Below are 17049 nucleotides of genomic sequence, written 5' to 3' on the forward strand. Positions count from 1 at the left end.
TAGCTTGCTAGTTTTTGAAAATTTTTGTTAAGAAATCCAGGGCCTCAATAAAAATTCTGCTACCTGCAGCCACTAGGAGTTAACTTTCTCGGTTAAACGCAGTTTCATTCAAATCAGTACATAGGTTGCCCCAGAAAAGCATTTTTATGTTTTACATGTATCTGAATGGGCGGTGCTGGAGCTGGCCTCGAGCTAAAGCTTCCTCTTAAATAGAAAGCTTGGAAGACATGGCTCAGCCTGCCGAGTGACAAACTCAAAGCCAGCTTCTCGTCGGATGACAAACCCTGCATAACCAGCCCTTCGTCCATGACTGACAGCCCACAGTTCTTTTCGGCATCGCCATCAGCAGTGACCTTGCATAAACCACCAACATTTTCAAATGTCCTAATCTCATTATACCGCACAATGCTATGTCACTGATGCATGTGTGGCTTCTGTTCAAAATATTGGGAGTTTTAGTGTCGTGCTGCCACGTGATACTTTGCAGACATGATATCTACCACATGATCCACGCACTGCACGTGTCTGTTTGCAAAGCACAAACCTGGTGAGGGGCAAGAGCAAACAACATCAAGCCAACATCAAGCTAACTTCAAGATGATGGTGTGGGCTGGTTGATCTGTCATACGGGGAACTTCACAGCATTACAAGGACCAAGATGCATGGCGCAACACAATGCCATATGTATTCCTGCGTGTTGTTTTATGCCGTGTTTATTATTGTGGTACCACTCCGTTTACCAGCATCACGGCTGCAGTTCAAGTTCAAGCCCAAAGATGCAAAACACAATGTGCACAAGACAAAGGGTTCATGGGAGACTTAAAGGAACACTTAAGAGAAATCACTGTAGAGGGATAAAGTATTGTTTCAAAACTCTATTCCAATCTTTTGTGGTAAGAGGTTGCTCATTAGAAGAGTTTCTTCAAAATTGTGCACCGAAATCCCAGCACTAGTTCACCAGTGTGACGAATTTCAAAATATTTTATCATATTTGTGCCCCCCCATTGTGGTGCCTTCAATATTTATGAAACTTAGCAAGTTAAGCCTTTGGCTCTTCTAGAACACTATGTAATTTATCTTCATCGATCAAAAAGAACTCACAGGGCAATTACAAGCATGTAACATGAATGTTTAAGTTAGTTAATTAGTTAATTTGGGTTTAATGGCGCAAAAGCGACTAAGGCCATGCTGCGCCAGCCACAAGATATTAAGAAATCAAATATTAAATCTGCGAAAGCTGCGTTACTTTTATCGTCTGTGCAAAAAAATGGTTTCTTCTTAAAAGCTCAACAAGTCAGTGAAAGTCAGGGGATCACCTCCCAGTATTGAGGCATATAAAGGCGATGTGTAAGTTATAGAGATTCTGTAAAAGCTTTCATCTCTGTTTTTCAGTATGTGCACATGTCATAATAATGTGCGTTACTGTAAGTGGTTCATGGCACTTCTCGGAAGTTGGCAGGTTTTCATTTTGAAGTGAATGTTTAAGTGTTAGCTGTGGTGTGGGATAGGCGTCTTTGCTCCCAATCTCGAGCTAGCTGAATTGTCTGGGGATGTGAAGGTCTTGTCTCTTCCATGGCATTTCAGTGCGAAGGATGTTTTATAGGGTTCTTTTTTAAACTGCTATGCTTCTCTCTGACACTTGAGCGCTATGACAATAAATGAGATGTTGACCATGGCACGATGACAACTGTATATGACAATGAATACATGACAATGGTGCCACAATCTCGACTGAATGACAACAGCCTTATTACGATGGAATGATGAAGAAGGAATGAAGACAATGGGACGACAACAACTGTATGACAGGCATGATGACACTATATGGCAACGATGGGTGACAATGATGGTGTAACGTCAACACCGAGGAAATAGCACATATCCAGTAGCACATACTCATAAGAAATGTAGACTCCAATATCTCTGGGATTGGCTCGCCACTGTGGATGGTGCCAACGACACAAAACTGAGCAACGAGCTAAAAACAGCTATTGCTTTAAGATAGGGGGTGCGACTTTCAAAATTTTCTTATACAAATTGAATATGAATACTTAGCTTAGAATATTATATCGAATAGCCAATAATGATAAGCACATGCATTAATCAGAAAGCTGGATTAATTTGTTATTTTGGACATTGCAATTACATTGTCAATGATGGAAGTCTAGACTAGCAAGCTGTTATGGGGCGCGAGTTCCACCACTGGAAAAGCTGGCGCCGCCACTGGCGTGACGTAGTATGAAGGATCATGTGGACACAGCAGCCGCATCACCTGCTATGGAAGTGCTGAAGCGAGCTGAAAATGAAAGTTTTAAAGTTCCACCTGCGCTGCGATTCTGATTAAGGGAGGAGGTTTTCCCGCTTCGGTTGTGTAGTTGACAACACTTCAAAGCCCTATAATGGGTAGTGGCTGCCCTTGAAGGCGTCCAACATGGTAGGCTATTGCTTGGTGCCGCAGTGTCGGATGTACAGAAGGGAGCCCTGTGTCAGCCTTCACATGTGCCCGCAGGACAAGAAGCTCCGTGAAGCTTGGATCACGAAACTTAGAACCGGCAAGCAGCCATCGGCCACAACTTGGGTGTGCAGCAAGCACTTCTGCAAGGAATATTTCTGATACGGTTTCAGGATTGTGATGTTCAGCAAGTAGCAGAAAGCACACACTGAGACGGTCGCCCACGTGTGCTGCCCGGCTAATGTCATGAAGCTTTGGTCTATGAAAGTGTTGATGCTAGATAGTGGCAAGTTCGCCGGAATCGAAATGAAATGGTAAAAAGTACATCGAAAAAGACATAGCATATGCTCATGCTTGCATAGCACCAAACAATGAAACGTACTGGACTAAGAAGAAAAGCAGTGGGCACACAATTGTTCACTGAGAAAACCAGTAAACATACAGTGCGATGCAACTTGAGAAATAATGATATTATAACATCCAAGACTTTAAATATAAAAAAAGCAAGAAATTGAATTGTCATTATGGGACATCACAAGTCGCTGACTAGGCGTCGAAGTCCATATTTATAACAAGATTATTTTTTGAATAGCTCTGATAGTGTCCATGCAACAATGTGTGCTTGTGTACTGTCAAATTTTCATATGCTGCAGCCTAAAGCTCACGCCATAGTGACAAAATGCACTCATGGCAAAAGCTAAACATTGTGCTCTGCTGCATGCTTGCAGACGCGCAGTCAGACACCGCGAACCTGCGTGAGCCTGTTATGCTCCGTTTGTTATACACAGCCACTATAAGAACATATTGTCACGTGGTGGTGACGTTGAAGAACACAGTAGCAAATACTGTGAAAGACAAAACTAACTTTTATTGGGCGAACCTGTGCCCACAAAAACAGGCTACACTTATAGCGCAACGATAGCGGCGAACACGGTCGGCGATCGTCGAAAATCTGATCAGCGGGTCAAGTGCGTCGGCTTTTATACAGCAGTCATTGAAGGTTCCAGACTAATCGTTGGGACCCGCAGGCCTTCCACAAAGTTCTACAACATTTGAGTCACGCGATGAAATCAGATAACACAAGGTTCGGTGACAACAGACAGCGGATAGAAGCATCGATAACTTTCCAGAAACTTCGGATACATGCAGACGCGTCCCACGCTGTGCGATAACATTTGTTAGGCGGCGAATCGTGGTCGCCCGTGTCAATACCCCCCTCTTAAAAAGCATCGACCCGATGCTGCAAACAAACGAAAGTAATAAAAGAAAAGCACTCCTAACAAAGAAAACAACAAAATAAGGAAGTTCGTCAGCGTCCGTAAAAGGGTTTAAGACGCACCACGTGGACCACTTCAGATCGTGTGCGGCGTCGCTGTGAATGCGAAATGCCGTCTGCCACGACCTCATAGTCCAGTGCGCCAATACGTCGGATGACCTTGTAGGGTCCGAAATATAGTCGCAGTAGTTTTTCACTGAGTCTTCATCGGCGTATCGGGGTCCACACCCAAACACAGTCGCCGGGCTGGTACTCGACGAAGCGTCGTCGGAGGTTGTAGTGTCGGCTGTCGGTCCTCTGCTGGTTCTTGATCCGCAGGCGGGCGAGCTGTCGGGCTTCTTCGGTGCGCTGGAGGTAGGTAGCGACGTCAAGGTTCTCCTCGTCAGTGACGTGCGGCAGCATGGCGTCGAGCGCCGTCGTCTAGTTCCTGCCGTAGACCAGCTTGAACGGCGTGATCTGTGTTGTTTCTTGCACCGCCGTGTTGTAAGCGAATGTTACGCACGGCAGGACGGCATCCCAGGTCTTGTGTTCGACGTCGACGTACATCGCTAGCATGTCGGTGAGGGTCTTATTCAGCCGCTCCGTAAGACCATTCGTCTGCGGGTGGTAGGCCGTTGTCCTCCTGTGCCTTGTCTGACTGTATTTCAGAATGGCTTGGGTGAGCTCCGCTGTAAAGGCCGTTCCTCTGTCGGTGATGAGGACTTCTAGGGCGCCATGTCACAGCAGGATGTTTTCGACAAAGAATTTCGCTACTTCGGCTGCGCTACCTTTCGGCAGTGCTTTTGTTTCAGCGAAGCGGGTGAGGTAGTCCGTCGCCACGACGATCCACTTATTTCCGGTTATTGACGTCGGAAAGGGTCCCAGCAAGTCCATCCCGATCTGCTGGAATGGTCGGCAAGGAGGCTCGATTGGCTGTAGTAATCCGGCTGGCCTTGTCGGCGGTGTCTTGCGTCGCTGACAGTCTCGGCATGTTCTGACATAACGGGCGACGTCGGCGGTCAGGCACGGCCAATAATACTTTTCTTGTATCCTCGATAGTGTCCGGGAAAAACCGAGGTGTCCAGCGGTCGGATCGTCATGTAGGGCGTGCAATACTTCTGGACGAAGTCCTGACGGGACAACAAGAAGGTAGTTGGCGCGGACTGGTGAAAAGTTCTTCTTCACGAGGAGATTATTTTGAAGCGTGAAGGAAGATAATCCACGCTTAAATGCCCTGGGGACAACGTCGGTGTGCCCTTCCAAATATTCCACCAGGCCTTTTAGCTCCGGGTCTGCCCGTTGCTGTTCAGCGAAGTCTTCCGCGCTTATCATGCCAAGGAAGGCGTCATCTTCGTCATCTTGCGGCGGCGGGTCAATGGGGGCGCGTGATAGGCAATCGGCATCGGAGTGTTTTCGTCCTGACTTGTAGGTTACAGTGATGCCGTATTCTTGTAGTCTGAGGCTCCACCGTGCCAGTCGTCCTGAAGGATCCTTTATACTCGCTAGCCAACACAACGCGTGATGGTCACTGACGACTTTGAATGGCCTGCCATAAAGATAAGGGCGAAATTTAGCTGTAGCCCAAACGATGGCGAGGCATTCCTTTTCGGTTGTAGAATAGTTGCCTTCCGCTTTTGACAGCGACCGGCTAGCGTAAGCTATCACCTGTTCGACTCCGTTTCTTCTCTGGACTAGAACGGCACCGAGGCCTAGGCTACTGGCGTCAGTATGGATTTCTGTATCGGCGTGCTCGTCGAAGTGCGCAAGTACCGGCGGCGACTGCATGCGTTGTTTGAGTTCTTCAAATGTGTCGGCCTGCAGCGTTTCCCACTTGAAGCCAACATCACATTTAGTTAGACGTGTCAAAGGCTCGGCGATGCGTGAAAAGTTCTTGACAAAGCACCTGTAGTAGGCACACATGCCAAGGAATCTACGCACTGCCTTCTTGTTGATGGGTTGCGGGAACTGTGCGGTGGCAGCTGTCTTTTGTGGGTCTGGACGGACACCAGATTTGCTGATTACGTGGCCTAGGAACAGAAGCTCATCGTAAGCGAAGCAGCATTTTTCCGGCTTCAGAGTAAGCCCTGATGACTTGATGGCCTCAAGTACTGACGCAAGCCGCCTGAGGTGATCGTCAAAATTTCCAGCGAAGACGACGACGTCATCCAAATAAACGAGACAGGTCTGCCACTTCAATCCTGCTAACACCGTGTCCATGACGCGCTGGAACGTTGCAGGCACCGAGCACAGTCCGAATGGCATAACCTTGAACGCGTAGAGGCCGTCTGGGGTGATGAAGGCCGTCTTTTCGCGATCTCTTTCGTCGACTTCTATTTGCCTATAGCCAGACTTGAGGTCCATCGACGAGAAGTATTTAGCGTTGCAGAGCCGATCCAATGCGTCGTCTATTCGTGGGAGGGGGTATACGTCCTTCTTCGTGATCTTGTTCAGACGACGATAATCAACGCAGAAACGTAGGGTTCCGTCCTTTTGCTTTACCAGGACAACAGGGGATGCCCACGGGCTTTTCGACGGCTGGATGATGTCGTTAAGCAGCATTTCGTCGACTTGTTCTCTTATAGCTGCACGTTCTCGCGGCGAAACTCGGTAAGGGCTCTGGCGGAGTGGTCGAGCGCACTCCTCGGTGATTATGCGATGCTTGGCGACTGGTGTTTGTCGAATCCTCGATGACGTCGAAAAGCAGCCTTTGTATCGGCGGAGCAGACTTCTGAGCTGCTGTTGCTTAACCCTTTCGCTGTCACCGACGTACCGGTACGTTTTCGCGCTTCCCCCCCACAGTGTCACCGACGTACCGGTACGTTCTCTATCGTGCGTTCAAAATTTCGCGCCTGAGCGCAAAGCTGGCGCTCCTGAACTGGCCCCTCCATCTGTTGACTCTTTCTACAAGTTCGTATTTTCGCCTCGACCTATGTTAGTCACGTAATGAAGAGTACGGTGCGACTGCCACTCGCCCCTCTCTCTTTGCTGAGTGGCGCGGTGGCTGCGCGTTCGCTGTATCATGCGTCGCGCGCGTGTGGTTATGGGTTCAAGGGTTGTTCTGGCATCTCCGCGGGTTTGAAGGTTTTTATTTTTATTCTGTTGGTGTGTCTGCTACGGCGCGTCAAGTTCAGCGGCACGCGCCGCGCCGTTGCCTCTCCGAAAAGAGTGACTCGATTGCTGCTTTCGCTCTCTCGCCGCACCCTCGCTTCCGACTTGCAGCAGTAAACGTAAAGCCCTTTGAACTTTGTTTTAGCCTTTTTCCATCTCCCTCTGTCTTCTTGATCACGCAACGTCCCATTTCTCTCCGTTGTGCGGGCGACTGAAAGCGCAACCTCCCTGCGCGCGGTTACTTTCGGATGGCTGAGCGCGCGGACCTTCGTCTGCTCATTGCAGCGGTGGCTCAATTCCGATTCAGAGTACGAGCCGAGCTCGGATTCGGACTCGGACAGTCTCCTGCGAGGAAGAGGGGAGTTCCGCATCGTCAGATTCGGATGTTGAACGGATGTTATAGTCAGGCTGATGATGATGATGATGTTTACTAACAACAGCTGCAGAACACTGAAATGTGCATATTGCAGTGACTATGTTGTTTGTATACCAATCACAATCAAAAATAAATTGCTATATTCATTCCCTGTTATGCTCGTTCCCTGAAACCAAGCCGACACTGGGGGGACGTCACGGCCAGAAAGGTCCGACAGCGAAAGGGTTAATCACGGGGAGACTTGGATTAATGTCGTAGTCTGGTTCATGAACCATCGTCGTCCGGGTAGATGCGGCGGAATCCGAGAGGACAAACGCATTACTGGTTTCCAGAATTTCCTCGATGTACGCGATCGTCGTGCCCTTGTTGATGTGCTTGAACTCTTGGCTGAACTTTGTCAGCAACACTTCAGTTTTCCCTCCATGCAGTCGAGCGATCCCTCTTGCGACGCAAATTTCACGGTCTAGCAGTAGACCTTGGTCGCCTTCGATGACGCCTTCTACGTCAGCGGGTGTTTCGGTGCCGACCGAAACAACAATGCTCGAGTGAGGCGGGATGCTCACTTGATCTTCGAGAACACTCAAGGCGTGGTGACTGCGAAAGCTCTCCAGCGGTATCGCTTGATCTTCCGACAGCGTTATCGATTTTGACTTCAGGTCTATGATTGCGCCGTGATGGTTCAGGAAGTCCATGCCGAGAATGACGTCTCGTGAACACTGCTGGAGGATAACGAAGGTGGCATGGCAAGTCCGGTTATGAACGGTTATTCTTGCCATGCAGATTCCAGTCGGCGTAATGAGGTGTCCTCCAGCAGTCCGAATTTGGGGGCCCTCCCATGCAGTCTTAACCTTCTTCAACTGGGCGGCGATGTGTCCACTCATTACGGAGTAATCGGCCCGTGTCGACTAAGGCAGTGAGTGCGTGGCCGTCGAGAAGTACGTCGAAGTCGGTGGTTCTTTGTCTGGCATTGCAGTTGGGTCTTGGTGTCAGATCACGGCTGCATCGTATTGAACTGAAGCTGGAACGTCGCGTCGCCAAGCCGTCTTTCGTCGGTGTAGTCTTGGCTTCCTGACTTCGTCGGGACGGCGGCGTGTCGTCATTAGGTCGTCGAGATGGTTTCTTTGTCATCTTCGGCGGCGGCGGAGGATCTTCGTCAGTTCGACGAACAGCAACCGCACCTCCATCGGTTGCTGCTTTTAGTTTTCCGGATATGGGCTCGCTGACCGGCCCCGGGCTGGGCCAGTGTATGGTCGGCGCTGCGGCGAGAGGTAGCGGCCTGGTGATGGTGAATGTGACAGTCGTCGAGAGCTCCACTGAGTAGCGGCGAGGTAGTCGGCGATAGCGCGAGGGCGTTCACCTTGCTGCGGGCGCGGAGCGTTGACGGCGAAACCTCGCAGTCCCATCTCCCGGTATGGGCATCGGCGATACACATGGCCGGCTTCTCCGCAGTGATAGCAGAGCGGGCGGTGGTCGGGGGCTAACCAAATGTCTGTCTTCCTCGCGTAGGTACGCTGGGCGAGGTGAATGTGACAGTCGTCGAGAGCTCCACTGAGTAGCGGCGAGGTAGTCGGCGATAGCGCGAGGGCGTTCACCTTGCTGCGGGCGCGGAGCGTTGACGGCGAAACCTCGCAGTCCCATCTCCCGGTATGGGCATCGGCGATACACATGGCCGGCTTCTCCGCAGTGATAGCAGAGCGGGCGGTGGTCGGGGGCTAACCAAATGTCTGTCTTCCTCGCGTAGGTACGCTGGGCGACCGACAGAATTGCGTCGTTGCAGGGCCCTGGCATGGTCGCGGAGGGGAACCTTGACGGCGTGCGACGGCGGCGTATGTCATCGCTTCTGGCTGGGGCTGCGGTAATTGTGGTTGCAGCTCGGGAACTCCAAGTGATCAGTGCACCTCTTCTTTCACAATGTCGGCGATCGAAGCCACTTGGGGCTGCGACGAAGGCAGGACCTTGCGCAGTTCTTCGCGCACAATGGCCCTGATGGTCTCCTAAAGGTCGCCGGAATCCAGTCCTTGGATGGCGTACTGCGGCGTGAGCCCCTGGCGGTTATATTGCTGGGTGCGCATCTCCAGAGTTTTCTCAATCGTCGATGCCTCTGCAGAAAACTCGGCTACGGTCTTCGGCGGGTTACGAATAAGTCCTGTGAGAAGTTCTTGCTTGACGCCCCGCATCAGGAAGCAGACTTTTTTCTCCTCCGACATTTCTGGGTCAGTGCGCCGGAAAAGACGGGCCATCTCCTCTGTGAAGATCGCGATCGTCTCGTTTGGCAGCTGCACTCTGGTTTCTAGTAGTGCTTGGGCTCGCTCTTTTCGCACAACGCTTGTAAACGTTTGCAAGAAGCCGCTTCAGAACGGGTCCCACGTCGTTAAGGTGGCTTCTCGATTCTCGAACCAGGTCCTGGCGGCATCTTCCAGTGTGAAATAGACATGCCGCAGCTTGTCGTCGCTGTCGCCACTGTTAAACGTAGCGACCCTCTCATACGTCTCGAGCCAGGTTTCCGGGTCCTCGAATGTTGATCCGCAGAACGTCGGAGGTTCCCTGGGCTGCTGCAGCACGATGGGGGACGCTGGGGCTGCCATTGGGGTTGCCTTGTCCACAATCTTCTTGGTCTTCTCAGGTGGAAGTCCGTGCTCCGGGGGCAGCTGTTGAAGACGGCGGCTTGCTCGATGCTCCGGGACTACGTTGGTGTTCCCTTTGCGGTCTGGGCTTGGATCACGGCTTGCCGGGGGCGTCCTGTACATGAACGAAAAGCACCTCCACCAGATGTCACGTGGTGGTGACGAAGAACACAGTAGCAAATACTGTGAAAGACAAAACTAACTTTTATTGGGCGAACCTGTGCCCACAAAAACAGGCTACACTTATAGCACGATAGCGGCGAACACGGTCGGCGATCGTCGAAAATCTGATCAGCGGGTCAAGTGCGTCGGCTTTTATACAGCAGTCATCGAAGGTTCCAGACTAATCGTTGGGACCCGCATGCCTTCCACAAAGTTCTGCAACATTCGAGTCACGCGATGAAATCAGATAACACAAGGTTCGGCGACAACAGACAGCGGATAGAAGCATCGATAACTTTCCAGAAACTTCGGATACATGCAGACGCGTCCCGCGCTGTGCGATAACATTTGTTAGGCGGCGAAACGTGGTCGCCCGTGTCAATATTTCACATAGCTTGCTCTCAGCGACTGTGAACCTCTCACACAAGAAGCCGGTTCAGGTGACTCCATCGCGGCGACCGCGTGCAGTGAGTGTTCACTGTACGTACACTCGAAACCCGCGATAACAATATCCCGAAACAACTAAATTCTTGCGACAACAAAATATTTTTGTATCACCGGTGAACACCCATGGAATTCCATGTATTTCGTACCCCTCGACAACACAATGTCGCTTTACTACAATTCTGCATCAATGAAATTTGCCGGAGCGTAAACCTGCATATTACCCACTCACACAAGGCTAGCAGGCCCTGAAGTATGCTCAAACGCAATTTCTCTGCACCAAAATTATGTAAAATACCACCACATTACGCCTGCATGGGCACTGCCATTTTTGTTTACAAAAACAGCCAAGCACCAAAAGCGATCACATGCGCTGGAAACATGTCGGGGCCAGCATTTATTTTGTTGATCACCCGTCTGAAGCGGCATGCATGTTGCTATCGACATGTGACGACAGTTTTTGCGCGTGTAGTGCAGTGCATAATGCGCGCCATGGTGAGAAAAATGTTGCAAAAACAAGGAAATACACATCCCACTGACATGGGAGTGTTTATGTCGCTTGAGATGGTGGTCGCAGCATGGAGTGCCACGCATCGGGCCGCAATTGAGCGATTGTCTAGGAATTCGCATCCCTTGCTTCAAGGAAGCTGGTTTTGGTTCCACCCGACAGGCATGGCATGATAATTCGGCGGCAGATGTACACTTGCACACAGGGGCCGCAATCTCAATCAATTGCCTTCGGGTATACGAGATAAGATCACTTTTGCGGTCAGCACCGGACATGTTGGCGCCTACAGGCTACACAGCGTGCGCTGGAGAAATGCTGCTCATGCATGGAGTGCTGTTGCTCTGCGTCCGGTGCTGAGTTATGCAAGATCTCGCAAAAGTGATCGCATCTTCGGAAGCGCATGCGGCACACTTTGTGCTTTTGGCTATGCAGTTCCATATTGACACGTGTACTTGTCTATCTTTCTCGGTTGACTGCTTTTCAAATGCTAAATGTTATCACTCAGTGCAAGACATGCCTGCATGTATCAGAAGCTTCTTGAATGTTATCGATGACAGTTACCATTGTCTGCCATCACCAAAGCTCGCGTAATCTGATTGTTTTGAGCCATGCAAATAGTATAGTACTTTCTGGAAGACACCCGGGCACCAGCGATTACACCAGAACCTTCGACGAGCGATGGAAGCCGACACGCTTGACCCCCTGATCAGACTTCGACGATCACCAACTGTGTTCGCTGCTATTATTGTTCTTTGAGTGTAACTTGCTTTTGTGGGCACAGGCTCTCCCAACAGAAAGTTGGTTAAGCTATTCACAGTTTTGCTGCTGTGTTTTTTCGCCACCACTACGTGACAATATGTTTGAGCAAGCTTGGTAAAGTAGGCCAACGGAATTTTGACAGTAAAGTTTTGTTCTGCGACGCATTACCTATCTGTGCTCTCTCATTTCGCAACAATTAAATTCTCGCGCAAGTGAATTTTTTCGCATTCCCCGCCGATTTCGTTATTGCGAGGTTCAACTGTACTTGGTAAGGAGATAGCGTCTACAAACCATTCTGTGCTTTCTGTTTGCCCAAGATTATTATGACAGTACCAAACTTTCTTCATTTCAAGAGTACTTACAGAAATGTCAAGGAGAGCTTCCGCATGGTTATTATGGGGGCCGACAGACAAACCTATGAGGAGCGCGGCTCTATATCTTTCATACTACACAAGCGAGGCGCTTCCGGCATATGGCGAGTCCGTAAGTCCTTGACCCCACTACCAAAAAATTCTGTATTTGGAAAATTTACCAATTCCCAGTAGCTGTCCTTACCAGCCTGTGTCTTATTCATCATTATCATCATACTGAGCCTATTTACCCTGGTCTTGTGCTAGCTGATTCCTGCAAACAGTCTCTGTTCATAAATTGTGCTTCGCTTTCATCTATGTGGTGCCCCGTCACAATACGAATACAGCTGAACCTATTTTTCTCTCTCGACTCCTATTAAGTCAACGTTCTGACAAGGAAACCTGTCGAAATGTCAGCTCCAAACTTTTCCACCACTGTCAATGATAATGGGTGATCTGCTCACATGCTATAACTCAAGGCTGCAATGGCTTTGTAGACATACGGCATTGAACAAACCTTGGCAACCATAGTAGTGCTGGTGCTGCTGGTGCTGCTACTGCCACTAGCTATGGAAATACAACCGCTTTGTTCCTGCTTCACGTGCAGCATGGGGAGGTCCACAGAGCTGGCAAAGTGGCCGCCCACTGTCAGGCAGCTGTCTGGCTTCCTGTCCCAGGTGCGAGAGCAGCCTTGGCCACTGTTGACTGAGAGCTGGTTTGCGTCGTGCATATCTATCAGCTGGCGGTGGCTGGCATTCGCAGAAGCCTGCAGGTCAAGCAAGGAATGGCAGAACATTGTTGCCTGTGTATCTTGAAAGGTTTCTGCACAAGAAAAATACAATGGTGAAGAATACGCTAATGACACATTTCTTTCTTTTTACCTCTAAATTGGTCTAGAGCCAAACTGTTTTGGGGTTCTTTTAAGCACCTTTCATGTTTCTCTTGGGTGTTCATGCATTGTGCAATAAAGGTTCAGCTGTGGATCAGTGCTGTCCGCTTGCGCTTCTCTAATGTCCATGTCCTAGTAATCGAAGGTTGTGGCTTCATGGGCTGACGGTGATACCAGTGCAAGGTATCTGTCCTGGAAATGATTTTCATGTGATTTGTAACTCAGGCAAATACTGCAGGCAGGGCAACTTTACATCGAACACACACTTCACAGCACTGACCAACAAAGATAACTGATAAATGTCCCCAGCAGCACATCTAAGCAGGTCTATACTTTGAGGCTACAACTTGACTATGACAATCACCCTCCAATGTTTCTGCCAAACTTATAGAATTTTTTTGTTTTATTGATTCATTCACAAGTGTCAATGGCAGGTAAAAAAAGAAAGTTAAAACTTTTTTTATGCAGCTACCATGCACAATATAGTGTGCCGAGAACAGGTTTCATTGTAACATACGGCGCCAAAACTCAGCGGAAAACTGCTGCTTGATACCTACAGGCTAAACGTTGCAAACGCAATAATATCTCAGCTGAAGCTTACATAAAACCACCCATGGCTCACAAAAATTTAACCCCTTATGTGCCTTGCATGAGCTGTGTTCATCCATGCGTTTCTGGTGAAAATGGCCAAGGCCGAGCTTTGCTCCTCGACAGTACTTTTTATTTCCTCGCTACGTCATAAATGAGATTGTTCCGTCTCAGTGCTTCTGGCAGCAGACGATCCAGTGAAAGCAGGAGCAAGATTATTCTGTAAGACATATTTTCTGCACATATGACCACACACAAAAGAAAGACATGCACCCGACAACACAGGCAATGTATGTGTCTTTGTTTTGTGTGCGTCTTGTTTGCAGCAGGTATGTCTTGTAGCAACTACCAACTAAATAAATAAGCAGTTCTCCTAGAGCTTATTCTGGTGAAGCAAGCAAAACAAGTTGGCAACGAGGGTCTTTAAATATGGCGCTGCTAACAGCTCAAACTTCATTGGCTTCTTCAGAGAAAAGAAAGAAATGACTTCACCAATGAATTCAATGATTCTGAAGGTGAAGTGCACTGCTCTTCAAGTGAAGAAGACGCTGATATTCTCCATGCAGTCAGCTCATCTTCTACTGATGTATTCTAATGGCAAAGACGAAGCAACATTTTCTCTCTTTTTGGAGCAAGTGTGTTAAAATGACAGAGCGAGGGTACGAATGCATGTTCCAGTGGGAGATTGAGAGCAGATCACGAGCAGTGATCATTCCATGGAGCAGTCGAAGCCACTCCCTGAAAATCGGCAGACTGGACTGGAACTATGCATGAGATATTTTTTTTATGTGTGCATTTTTGTGCGCTTCCAGCTCACAACATTTAATGGTGCCGTGATCTTTTTCGTGCCAATGGCGGACCCTATGCATGACATGTCAAGGTGTGCTGCATGTCTTCTGGTATTTGATAGTGACATCCCAGACTCAGATTCTTCAAGTTCTGATATGTGCAATGAATTGGACGCAGACAGTGATGCTGAAGCTGCCAGAGACAGGCAGATGACACTGGTAGAGAAGAGTGGAAGTGTGTGACCATGGATAAGATATCCTGCGTAACTATGAATCCGGTAGAGAACTCCCACTCCCTCTCTCATGCTACGTCCTCCAGCAGTGTGGCTTGTGTTCCAATTGTGAATTTGGAGGCACTGCTCAGTGCCAGAAAGAGGTGCCTACTCGCAGAGTAAGTCAGCTGCTCTGACTTTGCCACTGGAATAACCCGTAAGAGTGAGTATCTCACAGTACATGGCATAGTGCTGTTAAACTTCACTTTTGTAATAATGGCTCAGATTTTAAATAAATGCACACTTAAAATATTTTGTGCTGTTTCCTGTAAAAAAACACCATAATAAGAAAATTTGGCAATTATGAGTCAGAATTTGGAATAATAACTTGACATGGATGGCGCTTAAGTCTCAAAGAACGAATCAGGGCCTTCCTCTTCAAGTAGAAGGATAGCATGTGACAATATGTTGCAGAAGAGGCTATAAAACATTCATGTGCATGTTTTGCATTGGGAAATGATATTTAAAATTAAATTTAAGATTAATTTATTTAATTAGTTTACTTAAGGTAAGCTGCAGAAAGATCTTTGGGCGTGTAAAAAGCCTAAATTCATACAGTGTAGACGTAGAAGAGCCTCCATGCAAATTCTAACGTGTGGAACAGAAGTGGATGTGTCACAAAGAGCTTGCAGACATAGACGTTTCTGATAAATAAAAGCAAAAAAAACAAACAAGAACAATACCGCCCGCCAAAGCCCGCCAAAGCAATGATGCTTTTGAGCGAGACTGGGCAGTGCTCTCGCCTGAATGTCAGTCTTGAGCTTAAGAACAGAGGAAACAGTAGGAAGAGATAAAAAATAAAAAGTACAATAGCAAAATTAAATTTCTTACATGTGCCACAAACAGTAACCTGTAGTCTGCGAAAGCATCAATGCTTTTATGCGGACCACTATGTATTTGCCTTCAACAAGGTAAGTACACAATTTCAATCCCTTCCATTCCCTCACCCTTTTCTTGCATCGCTCGACTAATTTCTAGTATTTGTTCCTGCACGAGCAATAGTTTAAGCAAAGACATATTACAGCAGCAAAATGTATGTACAGCACAATGCTCTATTTCACCATATACAGTTGTCTATGTTTTAGAAAAGTAGCAGTCATCAATCGCTATTAGAAAGTAAAAAGAACACAATACACATAGAAAGAACACAATACTATAGTCTGTTTTATACAATTGTTAGCGAAATTTCATCAGAAAAAGTCCTTCCACATGGTTTGCTTCTGCTATTCCCAGCCACTTGTCAGAACCGTGTGACGTACACAATCTTTTATTTTCCTGAATGACGATACTTTGGGAACTTGTATTTTATTAAAGTAGAACGGTACATAATATGATCTCATTCTTTTACCATAGTTTGTGAATGCTTTAGCCCGAAAGAATATCTCAGTCTTGCGCAGATCACAAGCTTTTATATTTTTTGTTTTAAAGGATTCATCAAAATAATGCTTCATAAATATCACAGAGAGAAAAAGTTGTTTAACATCAAATATACCATGTTCTGCCATCAGCTCACTGTGGCTGATGGAGTTGTTTGTTCCGTATGCTATGTTATTCATTATTTTTGTTATTGTTCTATATAACACATTGAGCCTTGTAGCTTCCCAGTTAGCTTCTCGTACGCGTGTAAATAATTTAGTGTTAATAAAGTGTCCCAATGATATTCTTTAATTAATCTATCAATCTTCTGGTTATCGAAGATATGGAATTCTTGTTTAGTTTCCCCATGTGAAATGGGTAAGTCTTCACTGAACACTGTGAGAGCAATTAAATAATGGTCAGCAACTTTTTCGTTTACAATCCTTGTTACAGGTTGCATGCTAGCAACACGCGTTAGTATGTGGTCAATACATGACGTCTTAAGTTTGTTCCCCAAGAATTCTTCTCGCATGACCCCTGTGAAGTTATTTTCTAAGCCATAACTTGAAATGAGAGTGAAACAGTCACTGACATAACTGTTAGTAGTAGAAGAAGTATCTATGTTGAGATCACTTACCAGAATTATGTTCTGTTTTTTCTCTAGTGTCGTTAAAAGATGCTGCGATTCCCCAAAAAATGTGCCTATATGCACCTGGTGGCCTGTAGATAGTGCTGATTATGAATGATGCACGTGCACATTCGACTGATAACAGTAGTAGAGAGTTTTAGAATAGGGGCCCCAAACACTTTGGGGCCCCAAAGAAATAGCGTCGAAGCCACTGCGCATGCGCGAGACGCAAACTGCATTTGGGTTTTGCGTTGGGAATGCTATTTCACCGGTTTAGTGGGAGCCCAAATAGCGTTCCCAAAAGCTTTGCGTCAACAAACATGGCGGCACCTATCGAAGCGACGGCTCTAACCTAGCACCAAACTGGGTTTGATTCGCGGTAACGCGTGAAGTTCGCAAACTAAGAGAAGTGACTGCGGTTAGCGCTTTCTCTCAACTAGCGTGTGTTATGAAGATTGATTCATTAGATGCCGCTGATTCCGAAGTCGAG

At 47.7% G+C, this 17049-nt stretch overlaps 1 protein-coding gene across 3 annotated transcripts in view; it reads right to left on the reverse strand.

The window, feature by feature from the left end:
• LOC126526609 (uncharacterized) overlaps positions 1–17049 on the reverse strand; it is a 50475-nt gene that overhangs the window by 27012 nt on the left and 6414 nt on the right. For all 3 annotated transcript variants that reach the window (XM_055068250.2, XM_055068249.2, XM_055068248.2), the window contains exon 2: positions 12556–12804. In XM_055068250.2, coding sequence (XP_054924225.2) covers positions 12556–12804 — 249 coding nt within the window. The remainder of the gene's footprint in view (positions 1–12555; positions 12805–17049) is intronic.

The sequence above is a fragment of the Dermacentor andersoni genome, chromosome 8 (assembly GCF_023375885.2).
Source record: "Dermacentor andersoni chromosome 8, qqDerAnde1_hic_scaffold, whole genome shotgun sequence".
In the NCBI taxonomy this organism is placed as follows: domain Eukaryota; kingdom Metazoa; phylum Arthropoda; class Arachnida; order Ixodida; family Ixodidae; genus Dermacentor; species Dermacentor andersoni.